This window comes from Staurois parvus, unplaced genomic scaffold (assembly GCF_062004578.1).
Source record: "Staurois parvus isolate SC_StPar_1 unplaced genomic scaffold, SC_StPar_1.0 ptg000813l, whole genome shotgun sequence".
NCBI classification, from domain to species: Eukaryota; Metazoa; Chordata; class Amphibia; order Anura; family Ranidae; genus Staurois; species Staurois parvus.
Genome location: NW_028318609.1, coordinates 2,340,237 through 2,363,421, shown reverse-complemented (window position 1 = coordinate 2,363,421; position 23,185 = coordinate 2,340,237). Strand labels below are relative to the sequence as shown.

General features: G+C 38.7%; 1 protein-coding gene across 1 annotated transcript in view; it reads right to left on the bottom strand.

The window, feature by feature from the left end:
* Positions 1–23,185, bottom strand: part of LOC149444134 (unconventional myosin-XVB-like) — a 94,241-nt gene that overhangs the window by 14,806 nt on the left and 56,250 nt on the right. The window contains exons 13-15 of the mRNA XM_089654926.1: positions 7,244–7,369; positions 6,983–7,162; positions 6,723–6,859 (exon numbers count right to left, since the gene is read on the bottom strand). Of these exons, the coding sequence (XP_089511052.1) occupies positions 6,723–6,859; positions 6,983–7,162; positions 7,244–7,369 (443 nt within the window). The remainder of the gene's footprint in view (positions 1–6,722; positions 6,860–6,982; positions 7,163–7,243; positions 7,370–23,185) is intronic.

Here is a 23,185-nt window from a genome sequence, read left to right as displayed (position 1 = left end):
CAAATAACCCTATAAAAGTTATGTACTGTATAGATACAGAATAAAGCAAGGTGTGTTTGCCAGTACAACCGTATAACTTTAATACCATCTTTGCTTATACACTAAAGTTACAGCTTTGCCAGTACAAACATATAACTTTCATAATATCTTATTCACTAAAAAAATAAAGCAATGTCTTTAAACATGCGTTGTTTTGACTGTGTTATAATGTTATGGTGTGTTTTTAGCTTACCAAGACTACTATTTTTTTCCCTTGCTCCTAAGCTGGCCATACACATGGCAATTTGATAGAGCCATCGAACTTTCAATTTCATTTTTTCCAAAATTCCCAAAATATTGAACACATAAAATAGTGTTTTCAGTAGACTGTAAGGGGATGAGAAAATACTCCATGTAATCCGATTGAGTTTGATGAAGTTGCCATTATTTCACTTTTTAAATTTCAATTAACTGCAAAGTTTTATTAAACTGTGTCTAAACTGTCAATTAGTTGCTTCACAATTGACCAAATTCTAGTGATTGACCAAACTCCTGGGCGGTAGACTGCCTATTTTCTGGTAATTACTTGCCATCATTATTTAACCTCCCTGGCGGTATGATTATGTCAGGAATTTGGTACCAAAAGCGGTACCATTTTTTTGCATGGAAATTTGGTGTTATGTATTGTAGGCCTGCAATTCTTAGTAATTACTTAATAAATACTCATAAAAAATAATAATATAATAATAATAAGTTTAATTCAATAATATAATCAAACCAAAAACACTGAAACTTGAAATATAGCGCCAAGTTCGCACATCACTGAGCAACGTCACAAAATCGTTTTCAGTGTCTGATGACGAATTTCCCCCATGAATCATCACTCAATTCTGCAAGTAGTTCTGATTTACTATCGCTGTTCTCTAGCCAGTCTAAAACCGATTTTGACCTAAAGGGACGCTTTTTGGGCGCCGTGGACTGTTCTAAGTTTCCAGGCAGAAAGCACAGTCAAAATGCAGGCAGGGCACAGGACAAAGCAGTAGGGACAAAATGTATGTGAAATGCTTTGATACAGGAATGTTTTGCTATGAAATAATCGTTTTAAAAACAATTTAATTTTTTTTAAATTTTCAAATTTGCCGCCGTACGTCCCGACGTCACAGGGACCGGAACACGGAAGCCAGATGCCGGCATCGGCCGGAGGAGATGGCCGAGGACGCTGCAGGGGACGCATCGCGGGAGCGAAGGACAAGGTAAGCGCTGTAGGGAATCCCTGTGCAACGCTGCATGGTAAGCCCGAGTGTAGCTCGGGGTTACTGCTTTTGGTACTGAAACTTTACCCCAAGCTACACTCGGGAATACCGCCAAGGAGGTTAAAATCCCAGTGGCTTGAAAGTGGTTGAAATTTACTGCAAATTTACATGTGTATGGCCAGGTTAAGGTCTTAGCTAAAAAAAAAAGTACGAACCCCTGCACTGCTATAACCAATCTAAAACAATTAGCTGAGAGCTATCACCATAATGCACTTCACACACTAAGTAAATTAGGATAATCAATAAGTGTAGCGCTCTTCCTCCTATCTATTAATATACAAGTGTGATTCTCAAAGAAAGCAAAAATTGAGTCAGCAAAACTTTAAACAAAACCCTCTAATAACCTTTCCACTACCAAACTCCTGTACTCTGCTATATAGGCAACTAGAGAGGTTCAGGTAAATGTAGTCTTTTTGGCACTTCTGTAAACATTGGAGCAGCGTGTGATTATTTTGGCTGTTCTGAATCTCACAGGCTGCAGGATTAACTACTTTCCCCACCTTCTAGTAGGTTCTAAAATGTAGGCAGACCCTGGGCCTGAATATGTATGCGGTCTCAGCCAATCCATGGGTGAGAGTGCCCAGTAGTGGCTGAGAAGGAAGCAGATGGTCTGAGGCATGCAGCACAGGGTTCTTGTCCCAAAGAAGGAGATCCAAGTCTGAAGGGTTGCTGCCCTCCTGGGCAGGTTAGCTGAAGTCTGCAAAGAGCTTACCAAGGTCTCAGCTCAGTGGGAGCTGGGGGTCTGTTGCAGAGAATCCATTGAGGTCCCAGCTCAGGAGGAGCTGGAGGGCATATTGTTTCTGGAAGCAGCCAAGTCAAATGGACGAACTGAGGATCTGGCCTGGAGATTCACAGTACAATGTCTATCCAGTATTGGACTGGGAGTATCTAAGTATCTGGAGACACAGTGAGTAGAGGTCTAGAAGTGAGATCCTAGTGACTGTCTGCTTTTAGCCCTTTGTGTATACTATACTATACTATACTATACTATACTATGGGGTTTAATTTGCTAAAAGTAGAGAGTGCAAAATCTGGTTCAGCTGTACATGGTAGCAAATCAACTTCAGCTTGTTCACTTAAGCTTTGACAATAAATCTTGAAACCTGATTGGTTTCTATGCAGAGGTGCACCAGATTTTGCATTCTCCAGTTTTAGTAAATCAACCCCCATATAAACCAGGCCATATGGATGTGGATAACTTCAATACCATTCACTGTACATATTTCAGTGACTAGATGTTTATTTCAGGCTCGTAAGTTGATTGCACAGAGGTGGTTGGCACCTTCAGCACCAACATACAGGGAATGGGTAAAAGCAGTGAATGATATAAGAAAATAAAAATATGTGCATACGAAAAGGGGATGTGTAAACAAAGTCTGAGAGAAAAACAAAAGTTATGAGGCCCATGGATGGACACTACAAGGCTTCTCCCATTGGATATTGTAGTAAGCAGATAATTAATTAGGAAGGAAGATATATAGTGTAAGAATTCTTTTCTTTTTCTTTTGATAATATACAAAATATAGGTGGTACAAAAATAATATGTTTCATATATATTTCTGAGTAAAAGTAAGAATTTATTGGATAAAGTGGTTTAGGAAACAATTTGTATTGTTGGATATCGTATGTATGATTGGAAATATATTCATGGAAAAATGGAAAAACATTACTTGATTTAATAAAAAACCAAAAAAGAAAACCAAACCCTTGTGTGACTGTGTTAGTGCTGCTAAAGTTGGATTTGCCCTGCTGTGAATCCCAGAATTGCCTGTGTCTCTAGTTTTTGCCAAGAGGGGGGATGGTCCTGAAGAGAGTAGGCAGAATAGAGAGAGTCCTCCAAATATTTTGTGAACAAAATTCTGGAGTATCCCAAAGCTTCCATGCACTCTGTCCAAGTTTAACCAGCTAGAAAGTCTAAAAAGACATCAAATTCTTGGTTATTGTGGGAGAGACTGTTCAAGTGTTGGTGCCTGGCAACCCAGACTGGAAGGAGACCTGGGACAAATCAGTGAACCTGTCAGGGGCTGCACTACATACAAAAGCCTATTGGTAAATTCCATGTGCATACTTCCAATAATTAATAAATAGATTTAAAATGTGTATCATAATTCCACCAATCATAATAAAATGTGTCAGAACACATATATACTTGTGATATGTAACAAGCATAAGAAAAATATAGTCCCAAATATATAAAGTTTCAAAGGCAGAGCCGGATGGAGAGGCGATGCTGTGCATCTAGGCTGTACTAGATTTACTGTCAGACCAAGACACAGGATATGTTTAACACCAAGCTTTTTACTTTCTGACATGTGAGTGATTTTAATCTTTTTTGGCACCAAAAATACACAAACAGAGAGCACTATGGTCAACTCATTCCTTTTACATGAGTGGTGTTGAGATTTTATGCCCAGTCAGAAAGCTATTCAAGTAAGAAGGAAGTGAAGTGGCTACTAACAGGCTGGGCATGCTAGAATGACCTCCTATGAGGTTCATCTCATCAGAGCACATGGTGGAGTCAATGAGAAAACCTGGATTTCATAATACTCACTAGACATGTGCATTTCCTTTTGATTCGTTTTTTGGCATAAAATTTTCTTTTAGGAGAATTATTATATTATTATAATTATTGGAATTATACAAATCTTCGAATGGACACAATTAAAATGAAATTAACGGGTGAATTTGTTTCATTTGGATGACGGCACATGATGCTATAGTAGTTTGTGCCCATGGGGAAACTAATTCAGTGTTCAAATGTGTTAGATAATTTGGATTCGGATAATGAATGGATCCAAATTTTGTTCCATTCATTAATTCAAATGCACATGACACCAGTTGATATTGCCTAATGAGCTCATGCCATTTCTCTTGGTGGGTGGGACTAGCATCTGAAGATATCAAATCCTTCCGATTCAAATCTATCCAATTTTTTAATATTTAGCAATCTTGCAAAAAAAAACTGCAACATTTTTTGAATCTACTCGGACCAATGAATATAGGAAACGAATGCTAAAGATATGAAAATAATGCCGAAAACTAACCTGGTCAACAAAAGGAATATGACAAAACAAAATTCTTCAATGAACTAATGCATCTGAAACTAAACTGAAGAAAAATTTACGGCGTGCACTCTACTGAATATTGTTTTTTTGTTTTTGTTTTTTTTAACTCTTTACTATTTTTGCAACTTTACATACTTAGGACTTCTTTTCTTATACTTATATTTCACAAGTACTGTATAAATGTGTTCTGACATGTTTTATTATGATTGCTGGAATTTTATAATGCACGTTTAAATCTATACATTATTTAATGGATATATGCGCATTGAATTTACCAATAGGCTTTTGTAATGTCACTACAGGAGTTTGGTAGTGTACAGGTTAGAGGGTTTTGCGTAAAGTTTTTCTGAACCAATTTTTGTTTTCTATGAGAATCACATTTGTATACTAATAGGAGGGAGAGAGCTACACTCATTGATTATCTAGGGTTAAAGTCTTTATAACAAAAATATCTATAGGCTACACACCAAAATATATGAAAGTAAGAGCTATAGTTGCATATATTGATTTATGTGCTAGCCTCCTTTAGACTAAGGTCTTCAAAAACAACATTCTAGCACAGCACCTTTATGTGCACTGAAGACTTCTGATTGATTCTAGATGATGATATACATGTAGCACAATCCTCTTGACCCCACACTAAAAGCCCAACCCCTGCTGACACCACCTTACACTTCTGGCCAGAATAAACTCTCTCAATATTACCATAAAATAGACTTACACACAAATTAGAGTGAACTGATATTTTTTTCTATACTATGGCTGAATGTGAGCATGGTAAAGCAGCACAAAATAATAGCATATAAAAACAGTTATCACTCTTAGTAACTTTAAGAAAACGTCAACACATACAGCAAAAATCTCAGTCAGTCCAGCAATTCAGAACTTAACCAAGGGCCCAAACAATGAGATATTTCTGTCCCCAGTGAGGAAAGGAAAACTACAAAGAGTAAGGCTAGCTCACTTGGGCCCTCAAAAGCTGATGACAAAGTTTAAGTCTGAGGTAAGGAAAGAGCTCTTTAATTAGGAAGGCTATTGTCTCTTTAACTGCAGTGGAAAATCTGCGCACTTGTTAGGGCCCAGTTGATGCACTACAAGAATTCTGATCTCCTTGGTTGCATTCCGTAGAATCCCTCAAAAGGATTTATGCAAGCAAGAGCACTACCCCTTTAATACACAAGATGAAATGTAGATTTTAAGCATGAGGTTTAAGAGGTGGGCAAAAGCACTTATTGACAAGGGTTAATTCCTCTCTAGGCCGCAGTAGCAAATGGCAACTATGACAAGTATCCATTGATGAATATGAACCAATTACAGAGGAAACAGTGGTGTGACTTGGCCTGCAGAGGGCTGACACTGCAGTAGGCTCTGATGACTGGATTATGCTGGAGATGTGTGTATTAACAGGCCCGGTGAACTAGGCCTCAACTTGTGTAACTTCAGGAGAATGTCAGTGACAACATATTTGGCAGGAGAATGGGACTCTCTCACCCGATCAGTGGCATCATTCCAATTACTGGTGGTCTCCCTGTAGATGAGGGGGCCCCCAGCGGTTCCTCCTACAGGGTTGATTCATGACTCCAGCATCCTGGATCACCGGCCGACAGCTTTTTCTCCATTCTCTCACTCTGTGACCTGGTCCTCCGGCATTCTCCTCACAGCTTCCTTCCAGCTTACTTCCTGCCCCTGTTCCCGGGCTTCTACATTTATATGCCTCCGCCCACATGCCAGCTTTTTTGGGAAAAGTAGCCCCCTTTTAGCTGCCTTCTAACAAAGTCTTACAGTTCAGCCTACAAAATCCACAATGCTTTTCACCAGAGTCATTGAATTGCAGGACACCTTGCCACCTTGTGTCTCTTAACATTCTGCAGTCTGAATAATAGCAGGGTGTTACATACAGAACAGTGTAATAGGTTTCTGTGTTGTCATGTCACGTAACAATGGTGATTTTCTAATGGCCAGTGATAGCCTCTTAAATAAAGAGGATGGCTAGTGATGGCCTTTTTGATGCTGGGCATGGCCAATGATAACCATTTTGATGCTGAGGGTATTCAGTGATGGCCTGTTTGATGCAGAGGATGGCCAGCTATGGCCTCTTTGATAAAAAGGATGGCAAGTGAAGGCCTATACTGGCAGCTTCAATGTGAACAATGGCAATTGCATTTGGACCATTGCGGCAAAACAAAACCTTCCCCCAGCAGTGATTTGAGCAATTTGGCTCAGTATACACTATTAGCATTTGCAGGGAACTTGACAGGGTCAGAAATACCTGCAGAGCACCAAAAACTACCACAAATAGACCGTAGGGTGGACAAGCCCTTCAGAAAATGGTCAGCCAAAGCATTTATTGCCCCTTTAGTCATACCTTTTCAGGCGGCCAATGAGGTCCTGTAGACACAGTTGAAATCTCCCAATTAATGTAGATCTTGGGCTTTTGCCTTTAGACTTTCCTGTCTGAGCCTGATCTATGTTAGGAGATCTCTTGAAAAGATCTGAGAGAAGCTGAAGCAATAGATATAACAAGAGATACAAACTGAAATTACATTGGTGGTGTACAAATGACAACATGCTTTCATGCAAAAAGATCTTTAGGGAAATCAGCAATGCTTTAGTTTAAAAAGATACAGAGATAAACAACAGGGATGGGAGAATTGTAAAAGTATCACAGAAACAGGAACTGGAAACATGAGGCACAGCAGAATTGATGAAACAAAAGATCTTTATTACTCTCAACCGACTCTGGGCCAAGACATCTCTGGCAGCAGCTGGAAGTTTGTCTTGGTTTTTGCTCAAGAAATTATGAACCTATAACATAAAATTGCCATATTGGTGTGATTCTTGATTCTCCTCCTAGTCACACACAGTAAAGAGCACGGCACAGATCACCTGGTATGTGACAGGTCCAGCGTAATGTTGCACTGTGAACACTGGTAGAGGTAATTTGGGTTTGATGTAGATGCTGCTGTCTCCATGATGATAATGACACTTCTGTAGGAATGTGTGATCTGTAGCCTGCTCAGAAAAGAGAAATGGAAAAAGTACATTGTAATGTTTTGTATAGTATTTAATTTTTTTCCTTTAAACATACAGAAGAGATCAACTTGATATAAATAATTTTATCTATATATGTTAGGTCCCATTCACATGTCCCCATGTGATAACCTTTGGTTTCCTATACAATGTATGTTCTGTATGTTTCCTATGTAAGAGGCAGCAGAAAGAGCAACGCTGAGCGGCTTCCTGAAGGTAGCGTACCCTGACAAGGATTAGCTATCATCCCTTACAGTGGAGAGTGAAAGAAAGGAAAGGCAAACATCTATTTATAATTGCAGGCAAGTAAATAGAATAATTCTGATTTAATGCTATTCACTAATTCACTTTGCCACTCTTTATACTTTCTTACTAAATACGTATGTAAACGCTAGTTGCTCTTTTGGCAATACATATTATGCTTTTTTATTGAAGGAAGACTGGATATTGCTTTCTTTGCATACTTGCTTTGATTCTTTTATTTGGCTTTAAAATAGAATCCATGAAGGTAAAATGCCTTTAGTTTGCAGCCCCCCCATTCCCCAGTCCCACCTAATACTTATCTGAGCCCGATCTCAATCCTGCGACATGCACAAGAGCAGGTACCATATATACAAAACTTTGGTTTCTTATCCATGGAAAGGTGAATAGATTGTAAATGCGCATTGTGCTACAAAACAATGCGAAATGCAATGTCCTCATGACGATTAGTCCAAACTGCTAAAAGATTAAATATATTGCTCCAAAATAGCTACGTTGGAGCAATCTAATGCTGTTGGCTAGGGATTAGTGTGGAGATTTCGGTAAACTGGCTAAATCTGTACTCTCTTTGTGGCTCAAGGAGTAGCTTAGGTGATATTTGTGTGAGGACAAACTCCTTACCAACTATGTACAAAAATGCAGATAGCAACAGTCTTTTCTTAGGGAGCACTAAAGGCTCCTTGATGTACCTTCTCAGAACCCGGATGATTCTTCCTCTTCACCCAGCTGCCTGAGGGTATCCCTGAGCAAGGGGGCCTGAGAGCTGTTAATTTAGAACAGTCTCAGATGAGAAGCTAGTTAGGTCTTGTACCTGACTGCCCTCTCGCCTTATCACGTTCAGGTGGTGTAAGAGTACTCACAATGTCCTCTCCTATTAGCTTTGTGGATTCAGGCCTTAAGCTGGGTTGGCTCCTTCCCTGCTACACAGGTGGCCCTCCCTGGGAGACGTTGAGGCAGTGGAGATCCTCTTTTCCAGCGATCTGCCTGCAGGTGGGCTCCCCTCCCAGGCACCACACTCCAGCCTTCCTTAATTCATCTTCCACTCAACACTGCACACTCCCCCCTGGTTCTGCCCCATTCAAGGGTTGCCCTGGTTACCAAAGTCCTTCAAACATGCAGATATGGGTCTCCTCCCCTCCTCCACCCCGCTCATAGGCTTCTGGAGAGGTGGGAGAACTCCAGAAACCCTGACCTCTTAGAGCCTCCCAGCCTGTCCTGAGGTAACCTCACTACCTCACTCCCAGGCTGCTACTCACCCTCCGACTGCCAAAAAATACTACCTGCTAACCTAGGGGGTGTTACATTTGCTTTAAAAAAAAAAAAATCTTTTTTTTCCTTTTACTAGAAGGGCTGTTTGATAACAGAGGGTTGTGTTCAGGGAAGTTCAGTCTATTTAATTTAGTGTTCTTTGCATTTGTGATGTGTGTGTATATTTGATTGTTGTTTGTGTACTGCTGCTTAATACTTTTATTTAACTTTTTCCTGTCCTGCGTCTTTCTTTCTATGAACACATTGTAAAATAATTAGGCCAATAAGGGGTAATTTACTGGCACAAGAATGGACACTTGGTAGCTGAGAGGAATTTCAACACCATTTAGGAGCCATTTAATGCCTACTGAAACCTTAAAACCCAAAAAGCATTTGGCCAAAATGTGCAGATTTTTGCTGAAATTTAGTGCAAATTATACCTCCGAATTGGACTACGCTGGTCCACTGACTGGCAGCAGTCACAGTAAATAGATCAAGGTACTTTTAGCTAAGAGATTAACACCTTTGCTGGTGTTGTTCATGTGTCATTGTATGGCACAAACAAGAATATAGTGAGGGGAGAGGTGATGGACACAGTGTTGGTGGCCATAGGGCACCAGGTAATTGATCCGGAAATAAGAAGGCGGCAAGAGATGCAGCTGCTAGTGGTGGGCAGAAGGCAGGAGCTGTGCAGCTGCTGGTGAGTCAAGGGCAAGAAATACAGGGACAAATGTTGGAGGCACAATAGTTACTGGTGGACAAAGGACAATCATCAGCATTAGATGAGGCACAAAAATGTGAAAGAAACAACCACAAATGATGAGTGAAATTAAATGTGTGTGTAGGTGAGGAAAGGGGGTGAGGGGTTTACAAAGAAATATAATGATGTCAATATGAATCTGTCCCAACTACTTTGATTTTTTTTACTGTATGCATTTGTATTAGTGTTGGTCTGCATTTAAGACATTTTTAAGAGTCGTCACATTACAGAGTATTTTAAAGTCCAAAAATTGTATTGTCGCTCCATTATTCCCTCCTCTAGCCTATCCTCCCTCTATCACTCACATCTTCATGTCACCTGTCTATTCATTCATCCCTCCAGCTATCCATTCATTAATCCATTCACCAGTCCTGCCCTCCCAGATCCAATATAAAATAAAGGCTTTTATTGTAAAATGGATGTTTTATTTAAATCTAAAACATATCTGTATGAAGCAACATTTCATCACAGCCAATATTCTTTAACCACTAGCCTCCCTCCCACAGTACTTTTACTGTACGTCACCTAGCACATGTGCACTAGCGTGCCCCCTGAGGCAATCCTATGACCACTGTGTCCAGTGGACACAGCAGATTAAAGTGCTTGGTACCTGGCTGCTGTGAATGACCGGGTTATCATGTGATCGCCATGACCAATCATAGCAATCACATGACTGCAGTGGAAACAAAACAGTCAAGAATGGCTTTCCATTCATGACTACATGCTTATTGTTGTGAATCTGCAATTGGCTCACAGCTATCGCATGGTACCTGGCACCCTGTACCATGTGATTAGCTGTAGCCATTCACAGCATGTTAATAGTAAGCAAGCTGTCATGAATGGAAAGCCATTTATGACTGTTAACTATCGCTTATAACAATGATCATCACGGTTATAAACAACAGTGGTAAAAAAAATCCCTTATCACCCCCAGAGTAGTGCAGTATTACTATGGTGACACTAAACTACTCTGACAGTATGTAAAAAAAAAAAAAATGTACTTAAAAATTAATTCCTTTTTTTTTTTTTCACATACTGTCACCAGTCAATGTCCCTTATCACTGCCACACCAGTCATATGATGTATTTATGTTAATGTAATGCAGATATGTATAGAAATATTTTCCAAAAATTGTGACACAAAATTACTTAAAAAAACTTGCTGTACCTGTTACTAAATACCCTGAACTATCTATTTTCAATAAAGGGGTCATTTGGGTGGTATATGTACTGCCCTGGCATTTTAGGGTCTCAAGAAACAAGATCAAAAATGTTTTTTTTTCAAAATGTTCGCTAATTTTTTATTTATATAGCAAAAAATAAAAACCCCACTGGTGATCAAATACCAGCAAAAGAAAGCTCTATTTGTGTGAACAAATATTATAAATTTCATTTGGGTACAGTGTTGCATGACCAAGCAATTACCAGTTAAAGTAGCACAGTGCTGAATAGCCACAAATTGTCTGGTCATGAAGGGGTAAAACCTTTCAGAAGTCAAGTGGTTAAAGAAAAGCATGGGAGGCAAGTAAAGCAAGTCCCAAAGAGTAAAGATGGTGAATACTTGTTCTATGACATGATTTATGCATTTGACTGTTTTCGTATAGTGGGCTTTTAAATTAGGTTATTATTCCTTGATGCTCCTAAAGTGAAATAAACTTGGGTAGATGTATAAACCTTTTATTGCTCACTTTAAGGGCCTAAACAATTTGCTTCTTGCCCAACCATGACAAACCATTTTAATATCAACAGCATGGATTGCAAGGCTCAGATCAGTTCTCAGTTGGCTCGTTTTCATTTTTTCACAATTTTCAACATTGTTTTATTCTTTCAAAACACCAGAGGATCATCCCTGGTGGTTGACAACAGGGATGAGTCAAACGGCAGTTGTGTCAAAAATGCATCAAAATACAACAAAGCTGCACTACATAATCTCCTTGAAAATTGGGAAAAATTGCACTAGTGTGAACCTACCCTAAGGGCCAGTTCACACTATAGAAATGCAGTCCAGATGAGTTTCTGCATGTACTTTTTTGATGCGTTCCAGTTCATTTTCTTCCTCTCTTTTTTTCTTCAATTTAAATAGGTACATGTGCATTCCAGTGCATTTTTGGTGCATTTCGATGTGTTCCAGTGCATTTTTTATGCATTTTACCACATTCCAGTACAGTTCTGTGCAGGAAAAATGCAGCCTGTTCTACTTTTTTTTTTCTGCATCCAGAACACACTAAAACTGCAAGTACTGATGTGAAGTATGACATTGACAACCATATTATTATTATTATACAGTATTTATATAGTGCCAATAGTTTCCTCAGCGCTGTACATTATAATGGGAGACAGTGCACGAGACAGTACACTAACAATACAATACACAAGGGGTTCGAGGGCCCTGCTCCTTATACTGTAACCTACTTTCTGTGCATTTTGGATGCAGAAAAAAGCACACTGTGAACTGGCCCTAAATATATTTTTTAGAAGGAAGAAGATGAGGCTGGGCAGATATTAGCATATTTCCATGTATCTACAGTTGCTTTAATCCAAAACTGGTATAGAAGCACTCACGGGTCTGGCAGAGGAGATAGATCATATTAACAGCATTTGTATCATTGACGTTTCAATGAAGCTCAATCCATCTTTCTCAAGACACTACAAAATGGAAGTGAACAGACTAATAAACCCAAAGTCCCACCCACCAACATTTCCTAGTGAAGGCAACATATAGTGCAAGGGTAAAAAGAGACATATAGGTAGATGTAAAGGAAAGATCAAAAAAAGAGCAAATCACAACAGTCCATAAAAAAAAAAAAGAAGCAAAATATACTACATCCTAGCTTCAATAAAGTTATCTAGAAATAGCTCCTGCACAATAATGCAGAAAGAGTAGAAAACACAAAGCATATAATACAAACTCACAAGATGACCGCCATTGCACATGGCAGTCACCAAGCAGAAATGAACCACCCATAATTAATAGCATGACATACAAATAAAACAAGTGATATGCTAGGACAGCATAGCAACAAATAAAAATGTACCAAATAGCCTCTAAAAAAAATAGTAATAAAACACTACACAAGACCAAACACCCCACATGTGCCAAAAGTGAACAAATGTAAGGCTGGCCATACACTATACAATTTTCTTGAGAATTTTGCTTTGGATTTACCAAAAACCATATATTATGAGGTCAAACCTAAACAACACTTTCAATTGTATCCAATTAGGCAAGCCCTTGCACTACATAGTTGAAGGTAAATCTAAATTGGACAGAAAACTGTATAGTATATGGCCAGCCTAAGAGTGTGAAAAGCACCCCACACAAAGCAAAGACAACAAAACCACAAAAACACCCACAGCGAACAGAGATAGGAATACATACTAATGTAAGAAATGTTCAGTTGCTTTAATTGTAGGAAGAAGAGATGTTGTGAGCTGTGCTCCATGGTTATAAGTGAACAAAAAAGATTTTATATTGCCCCATTGTAGATTCTGTTTTTCTATAGTAGTCCGAAGTTTATTAATGCTAAGAGACCACCAATATTTAGCTTGGCTTAGAAGGGTGACATGATAATAGTGATAAAGACAGCAGATTTGTGTTTGGAAAGAACATAAAATCTACATTTTGGGTTTGCGATAATTCCATAAGTGGTGAATGAGGTGCTGTTGGGCCAGAAAGTTTCAATGGGGGTGAGTAGGGTGCAGAAAATATATGCATGTTTTAATAGCTTAAGCATTTTAATTGGTCAAGTTTGAAGCAAAATAAACTTTTAGCCTTTAACCACTTCAAGACGGGACACTTTCACATGCTTCCTTCCCAAGCTATTTTTCAGTTTTCAGTGCTGTCACACTTTGAATGACAATTACTCAGTCACACAACACTGTACTCAAATTACATTTTTATCATTTTTTGAGACAGAGCTTTCTTTTGCTAGTATTTAATCACCACTGTTTTTTTCTTATGTAAGCGAAAAAATACCAACAATGTTAAAAGAACAAAATATTTTCTTCGTTTCTGTTACACAGTTTTACAAATTAATAATATTTCTTCAGAAACTTGGGCCAAAATGTATTATGCTAGATTTCTTTGGTAAAATAACCCCAAATTAGTGTATATTTAGTCTTTGTGAAACTGGTGTCTTCTGGGATGTGCGTTCCACTCGCACCAGCAGGTGAACCAGGTCCTGACACAAGTGCTGACAGCAGTTAGTCATTTTCCATGATCACTGCCACAGCAGTATAATGTCACCATAGTGACACTGCACTTACTCTGGTGACCGTATATGAAAAAAAAGTATATATATATTTTTAACAATTATTCTTTTACATACTGTCACTAGAGTAGTGCAGTTTCAACATACTGACACTTTACTACTCTGGGGAGGTGATTTTCTTTACACTATGATTGCTGTATACACTGTATAATGGCATCCATTCATAATGCCATTGTTTAATAGTGTCATAGCTGTAATTGGCCACATCTATCACATGGTACCAGGCCGCTGTGATTGGCCCTGCATCATGTGATCAATCACAGAGCTCACAGTATTAAGCAATGGTTTCATGAATGGCAGCCATTAATTACTACTACTGGGCATGTGATTGATGTAATTGGTGATATGGTACCAGGGCAGAACATATGAGCCCTGCAGCATAAATGATTAGCTCCTTATGCTGCTGCACCCTGTCCCAGTCTGAGCACTGCTGCACTGCTGTGATACCAAGTGAAATTCAGGTACTTACACTGTTTTCATTTTTAAAACTACATTTAATTGCTTTTAGGAATACAGGGCTGCATTCATTTGTGTCTTTTATATCCTCATGGAGCTCAATTTTACATAATATTGCCTTACAAAATGGTAGTCTGAAAAAAGTACACATTTTTTACTTAAATTTATTTTAGGTTTAAATTTTATTTTAATTATTTTATTTATTTTAGGTTTTCTGGTCTCCCACAGTACACACAACATGGAAGTGCAATTATTTTAGTAAATATAAATACCTTTTCTCATCAGCAGTTAGAGCAGTCTTGTGACTTCTATCATTGTTCAGCAGAGCACTGGTTAAAGCTTGTAGGAGGAGTTTTCATTCTGCTCTGACTGTCCTATGAGGCTGCATGACCCCTAACCCTCTGTCTGGACAGTGCTGATTGGCCTTGTGTTGATCACATGCACTCTCCCAAGAAAAAATAAAACTCTCTAGCAGCACACAACAAAGTGAGCATGTGCAGAGTGACTCCTATGGCTCTGTACTATCAGCAGATGGATTTGGACAAAAGAAGAAGGGGAGGATCAGAGAAGACAGAATCAAACAGCCTTTTTACACAATGCAGGGGATTAACCCCTTAGGTTCCACAGTGAGTATAACCAGCATGCTTCACTGCATATACAGACTGATTTTGCTGTTGTGGGTTTAGTAACACTAAGTAATATTTTATCAATTTACAGCTTTGTTTTCTTTTAGCCCGGGTTCACACTGATGCGGAGCAGGAAACGCTGCAAATCCTGTGCATTTCCCGCACCACACTGCAGTCGCATGGTGTTCATGCAATCTACTGCGGGTGTCAATGTTAAATTAATGACATCCCAAAACAAATTTCAAAACGTGATGCGATTACCAGACATCGCATCACAAGGGTGAGAACACCCATGCGATGCGATTCAGATGTGGGGAAAAAAAAGGGTCCTGCATCTTTTTGGTGTGGATGTGATACGATTTGAGCCATACAAAATGTATGGCTAAAATCGCACCACACAGACATTGGATGTAATTCGCACAGGAATGCAGTGAGACTCCTGTGTGAATTACATGCGGTGTCCCGCACCACAGTAGTGTGAACCCAGTCTTAAGATCTTGTACACTCCATTCGTTTTTACAGCCATTTGCACCAAAAATGTACTTAAGAGTACTAGTACACTTTTTTTGTACATGTCAAACATTAAAACCCACGCAAATAACTTTATACCGATTTTATCAAAAGAATTTAGGATAAATCCAAGACATCATTATTAGACTGTAATAGTTTTAGACCAAATCTGAACAAAAAAGCCCCAGCAACTGGAAATCATCACAATGGTAACATATAAACAAAGTAGCTACAGTATGGTAATAGGAAATGCAGTATTGTGCAGCCAGTGTGACAGGTGAGTAACAAGATAACAGCATTCAGTAAGTTTTCTATATGCAGAAATTGGCGAGGACAAAGCTAGAAAAAACACAAAGTACAAAAATAACATTTTACCTAACTGTCCGTTGTAAAATCAATTATAGAACCGTACTTACCTTATGTCTGTATTGTATTAAAGCTGAATTCCAGGTCAATAGCCAAACACACATGTAAAATCAAAGTAGGAATCTGGGGTGCCCTGTGGGCAGGTTCGAAGAGCATCACAGATTCAATGAGCAGGGCAACACCAAACATGGCATTCCCAGCATTTTTGAGAGAAACACAACAAAGCTACAGATGGATTGAGAATGTGACCAATTAACCGCTTTCCTGCCGCCCTATAGCAGAAATACTGCTACAGGGTGGCAGGGGTGCCCAAAATCACGTATATATACATGATTTTGCATCTCCAGGTAGGGGGCGCGCGCAAGCCCTACCCGCGCCGCCATTAGCGGCCTCACCTATCAATCATTGGGTTCCAGCCAGTGATTCTCCGCCGGTACCCAATGATCACCATGTATCACCGAGGGGGGAGAGACCTACTGTATGTAAACAATACAGATCTCTGCCCTGTCAGCTCCTGCACACTGCTTTGTATTGCTCTAGAAAGCAGCGTACTTGCATAGTAAAACACACACACAGCACACAGTTAACCCTTTGATTGCCACAGATGTTAACCCCTTCTTCCCAGTGTCATTAGTACAGTGTCAGTGCTTTTTATTAGCACTGATCACTGTATTGGTGTCACTGGAGATGTCATTGACAGTCAGTCCCCCCCCCCCCCGTGTCAGAATGCCCGCCGCAGTCCCGCTATAAGTCGCTGATCGCTGCCATTACTAGAATTAAAAAAAATAAATTACAGTATCCATACCACCATTTGTAGATGCTATAACTTTCATGTAAACCAATTATTTAGCAAAGACATGGAGTAGAATACATTTTGGCCTAAATTTTATGCCGAAATTAGATTTTTAATTTTTTTTCACTGGACATGTTTTATAGCAAAAAGTGAAAAATATTGGTTTTTCTTAAAAATGTTCAGTCTTTTTTTATTTATAGCACACAAAATTAAAAATGCAGAGGCAATCAAATACCACCGAAAGAAAGCTCTATTTATGGGAAAAAAGAACACATTTCTTTTGGGTGCAGCGTTGCATGACCACGCAATTGTCAGTTAAAGTAACACAGCGCCATATCACAGAAAACGGCCTGGTCAGGAAGGGGGGTAAATCCTCTGGAGGGCAAATGGTTAATTAAATTCAACATTTAACCACTAGCCTACAGGGCACTTATACCCCCTTCCTGCCCAGGCCAATTTCCAGCTTTCAACGCTGTCACACTTTGACAATTGCGCGGTCATGCAACACTGTACCCATATGAAATTTTTATCATTTTTTTGTGACAGATAGAGCTTTATTTTAGTGGTATTTAATCACCTCTGGGTTTTTTATTTTTTCTTAAACAAACCAAAAACCACTGAAATGTTTTTTTAAAAAAATGTTTTTTTAGTTTTTGTTATAAAATTTTGTAAATAAGTGATTTTTCTCCTTCACTGATGTGCACTAATGAGGCTGCAGTGATGGGCACTGATAGGCTGCACTGATGGACACTGATAGGTGGCATTGATGAGGCACTGGTAGGTGACACTGATGGGCATTGACAGGCATCACTGATGGGCACTGACTGGCACTGATAAGTGACAATGATTGGCAGCACTGATAGGTGGCACTAACTGGCACTGATGGGTGACACTGAAAGGCAGCTCAGATGGGCACTGATATGTGGCATTGATGTGGCACTGAAATGTGGCACAGATGGGCACTGGCAGGTGGCATGGATGAGCACTGAGAGCTGGCACTGATGGACACTGACAGGTGGCACTGCTGGGGCTACACAGATCATCAGGGCACTCTGATGATCTGTGTACATGTCCCCTCCAAGGAATACTAATTACCGGCTCTCCTCTCCTCACGAGCTGTCAGCGTGACAGCTCATGGGGAGAGAAATGCTGATAACCGGCATTTCCCTTTTTACATGTGATCAGCTGTGATTGGACACAGCTGATCACATGACCGAGCCGACATCTTTGGCTCTTTCCGTGGATCGGTGATCCAATTGCCGCGCTGCACGCTCCGGGAGCCGCGCATGCGTGGTGAGAATAGGAGGACATCATATGACGTCCTCCCAGAACGAGAGAACCACCTTGCGTCCGTCATATTACTATATGGTGGGTGGGAGGCGGTTAATCATTAAAGTGTATTTTTTCCAAAAAATTGTGCATTCGAAAAAACTGCTGCACAAATACCATGTGGCATAAAAACCCATCATTTTATTCTCTAGAGCCTCTGTTAAAAAATATATAATTAGGGAAGAAATATATGTGAGCGCTTATAAGAAGTAGCTGCTAGCACCAAAAAAAGGTGACACACCTTATAAAATCATACAAGAAAAAGAATAGTGCAGCGCTAAATATATGTAACATGCAGAACATATATATTCTGAATGCTGAAATGCATTTTTTATATATTACAAAATATCTAAAAAATATTTTAAAAAAATATAAAAAATATATATTTTTAAAATATATTCTTCAGATTTTTTTTAACATATAAAAAAGTAATTTTAACATATATTTTTACATATATTTGTAAATGCATTCCAAAAATGTAGATTTGTATTTTTAAAAGACATACAGTATATTTGAAAATGTATTATAAAAAGTGAATACTTGTGAGCTATTATGAATGAGGTATTCAGTGAACTATTAAGAATTATCTACTAGTATAATGTGCTTGGTTCGCTGGCACTTACACAAACCCACTTAATTGTGTTCCTATTATCCAATTATATATATTTATAGTGCCGTGCTCCTATTTTGAAATCCTTAATCATGAATTATCTCACGCTTATAAATACATAAATTAATACCTTAATTGATACATAAAAATTTAAACCAAATTAATTACTGTGACTTATAAATAAATTAAAATTAAATATAATATAAATGAATCAAAACCATAATATGTGCTGATCCATATCATATGTGATCAATCAATCAATATTTGTGCAAATTCATTAATGGATGTGCAAATACAATCAATAAAGTGCATAAATAAAGTCTTTTATAAATATGTGCAATGTGCAGGTGAATTCCTTATTCCCTCTCTCCAGGTGCCGTGTGATCTCAATATGCGCTCACCTTAATATTTGCCTAAATATATTTAGGCAAATAAACTTTTAATCTTTCCAGGATTGATGGGATAATACTCATATGTAAGATGTTCCAAAAGAGAATGTAGATCTATTAGAATCCTCCTGTGCTCTCCTCTTTCTCCATGTGAACTGCTCATAAATGAGTATTAGCAAGATCTATAAGAATCTCCCATTTCCCCTCCTGGGGACACCTCTTCCTCGTATCCTCCTTTCACCAGTGTGGGGAGTATAGATCAAATGAAAAAAAGAAGAAAGACCATGGTGCCTTATCCTTTTGTATAATAGTAATTTATTGCTGCCAGATGCGGTAATAAACAGCAGTATGTGGCACTTTTATAATACAGATCAGCAGCGGGTATAATATACTCTGCCTCTGCCTCTCTGTCTGCCTCTGCTGGAATCGCCGAGCCTCTCCGATGCAACGTCGTGACGTCAGAGCCCCCCCCCCCCTACGCGTTGCATCACAGGGTCACGTGACTTCATCAGGGGGAAAATGATTGGACATCACAACTCGCCTATGTTATTATATATATCACGGCCGCCATTTTATTGAAGACCACATGGGCGCGGCCATTTTCTTAGTGATTTTTAGTATCTGTAATTAAACCCAGTGTTTACCCATGTGTATCCACGTAAGTATAAACTTTCTGTCTGTCAGACGTTGCTAATCGGATCAGCTGTATTCCATATCCTATATATCAACTTCGATATCCTTACACAGTACCACAAACCTATGTCATATATGTTACTGAATATATACCTTACTAGGCAAACTGCATTATAAACTTAATCAATCTTTATTACCCTATTTTGTCATTGTGAAATATATCTAAAAATATTAATATTATGAAAATGTATATTTAAAAATATTTTTCATATATTTTGTAATAAAAACGCATTTCAACATACAGTGCGTATAATATATATATATATATATATATATATATATATATATATATATTTTTTTAATTTTTTTTTTTTAATATTTTAAGAATATATTTCAAATATATTTTTCTTCCACGTGAGATATCTATTTTTCAACACTGCTTGATGATTTACTTTATGTAATTTCAGTTCATTTATGATATATGGATTGATGTTTATTTTGGACATCAATTATAGAACAGTAATTGGAGGTGATTTTCTGCACATATAATATTTGCACAAATTTTTTGTATTTTATGTTTTGATGATTTTTTACTCATAAGGTAATTTATATTTTGAGCTAGTGTTGTTTAGTGCTGCATTATTCTTTTCTCTTTTTCTTTCTTCTTTTACAAAAAAATGTATCATGTTTTGGGGGTTCTAAGTAATTTTCTAGCAAAAAAAAAAAGATTTTTACATGTAGGTGAGAAATGTTGAAGTTGACCCGGTAGGGAAGTAGTTAAATGGTAAAGTGATACGTTTTCGTATTTCAGTATTTGTAATCTTTAGAGGTAGTCATGGATGCAACATGCTGTGTACTTCCTCCTGAGCTTCTATTTATGTAGCTGTTATCTTGTGTGTTCAATTAGATGGATGAAAAACAAGGAAGTTTGCGAGCTGGCTGTTCTTTTCCTGAGATACCTGGTTGGAAAAAGCTTTCACCTGAAAATAATTTTTTTAATGCAAAATATATATAAATAAATATATCTATGTTATACTTATCCTACAACTCACAATAAAATAAAAAAAATAATACATAATGACTTGCTTGCTTTACAAAACATTACCAAATATATACATTTCTGTATAAAACATTACTTGGGACAGCAGCCGGTCTGTGGTTGGGACAGCGCATGCGTCTCTGTACACTTGGATGTGCGTATGTCTGTTTCTGCGCATTCCAGCCTGTCATTGATTTTTACAGGTTGCTGGCAGTGGGCTGTGAACTGCACCTCTGATTCCCAAGCAGAATGATACACCAAATGTACGCTGTGTGCCCATCTTGTGGTGGCGTGCGTGAAGCCCTAAGGCTTATTCAGACGTGCAGACAGGTGATGGTACAAATAGGCAGTTTGAGATATGGTTTTACCACCCCCTTAACCTAACAAAATGGCTGGAGGTGGTTTGTAAATATGATGCAGCAAAAATGATACCCCCCTCGCCACATTCAGCAGGCAGTACTTCAGCCAAATGTAACCTCAAGCAAATGAGGCCATTCCAGAACCTCCCTGCGTGGAATGCACATGACTGCAATGCGGCGATAAAGGGTTTTTAGGGTAAAGCAACCACACCCTGAAAAGCAATCTGCCACCTTTCAGAGGGGTGGCAAGGGCTGCTGCTAGTATAAATGAGTCGTCAATCAACTGCCACAGAAAAAGACTGTGGGGGCAATTCACTAATGATTATTGCATGGAATATTAATTTTTTAAATAGAAAAATTGCATGCAATAATAAAAGAGTCAATTCATCAAAGTAATAAACTTGAATTTGAGGTAAAAAAACATACATTTCATAAAAATGTAAGGTGAACACCAAAAATATGGAAAATATGTGGGATGAATACTGCAAATGTGGTAAATATGGCAGGTAAATACTGCAAATCTGCTACATGTGTGAGGTGAATCCCACAAATTTGGTAAATATGTGAGGTAAATACTGTAAACGTGGGGAATATGTGAGGTAAGTACTGTAAATCTGGTAAATATGTGAGGTAAGTACTGTCAATTTGGTAAATATGTGAGGTAAGTACTGTAAACGTGGGGAATATGTGAGGTAAGTACTGTAAATTTGGTAAATATGTGAGGTAAATACTGTAAACGTGGGGAATATGTGAGGTAAGTACTGTAAATTTGGTAAATACATGAGATAAATACAGCAAACTTGGTAAATATGTGAGGTAAATACAGCAATTTTAGAAAATCCGTGAGGTATATACCACACATTTAGTAAATGTGAGGTAAATACCACAAATTTAAAAAAGAAAACTGCAAAGGGGTTCCCTCACCTTAAAGGATTTTAGGTCTGAAATGGATTTGGGGGGGACCCCACGCAGTTTTTAAAAAAAAAAATTGGAGTGGGGTTCCCCCGTAAAATCCATACCAGACCCCTAGGGCCTGGTATCGTTTGGGGGAGGACCCCCATGCTGCATCTGAAAAATTACTGCATGTGATACCACCAGCAAAACCCTGGTGATAAATATCGCATTTTTTTAACTTTCTGTTCTGTTTGTGAATTGGACTTAACAGCTTACCGCACATTTTTTTGTGGTATTTACTGACACATTTTTAATTTTGCGTAAATACCTCAGAATTGTTACTTTTTTGTGAAATGGACATTTTTTACCGCATGCAATACTTTATGCAAGTCAGTCACATGACTGTTTCATCGCATGCGGTAACCTTTAGTGAATTGACCCCTATGTGAGGTAAATACAGCAACTTTGGTAAATATGTGAGGTAAATACCACGTTTTAGGTGTTTTACCACAGGCCTTTTTTTTTAACGCACTGCATCTAAAACATACAGGTGTGAATGGGGCCTTATGTCCTTAGCTGAGAAATATAAATCAGTTGTAACATTGTATAGAAGGAGATAGTTCTGTGCAGGTCTGCTGTTAGAAACCATGGGGACCCTCACAGCAAACCTGACAGCCCCCCCCCCCAAAAAAAAGACAGCTTACTATGCTTCAGTTATGAATGAACACAGTTGAGTAATTGGCAACGATCACTTATTGTGTTCATCATTCTGAAGGATCCTATTGTGTGTTTGCAGTTAGCGATGGGAGAGAGAGAAGGGCACCAAGGAGCACTGGTGGGCCTGGTCAACATGGGGTACTGTATGGTGCACAGGGAGGATGATGGGTTCAACAGAGGATTACTGGAATCCATCCCCTGTATGGTTCTGTCTGCAGCTGAATGCCAGCAGGGGGTAGAGGAGGAGAGGAGGAAGACAGTCTTCAGCTGCTGCAGAGAGGACCATACAGGCGATCGGTTCCAGGATGTGCACTCCCACCATGCCAATCACCCTCCCTATGCACATCTGATTTACCCAGCTGCCTGGGCCCTGTACAGGAGGACTGGTGGTACCCCCTTATCCACGGCCCTGCTTCTGTGCATAAAGGCACACTAGTATTTCATATTTCACAATTTGTGTGCCCTCATTCACAGAACAATCTCCCTCTGTGGCAAGGTAAGGCTGTGAAAAAACTAATTATAGATTATGGTATAAATA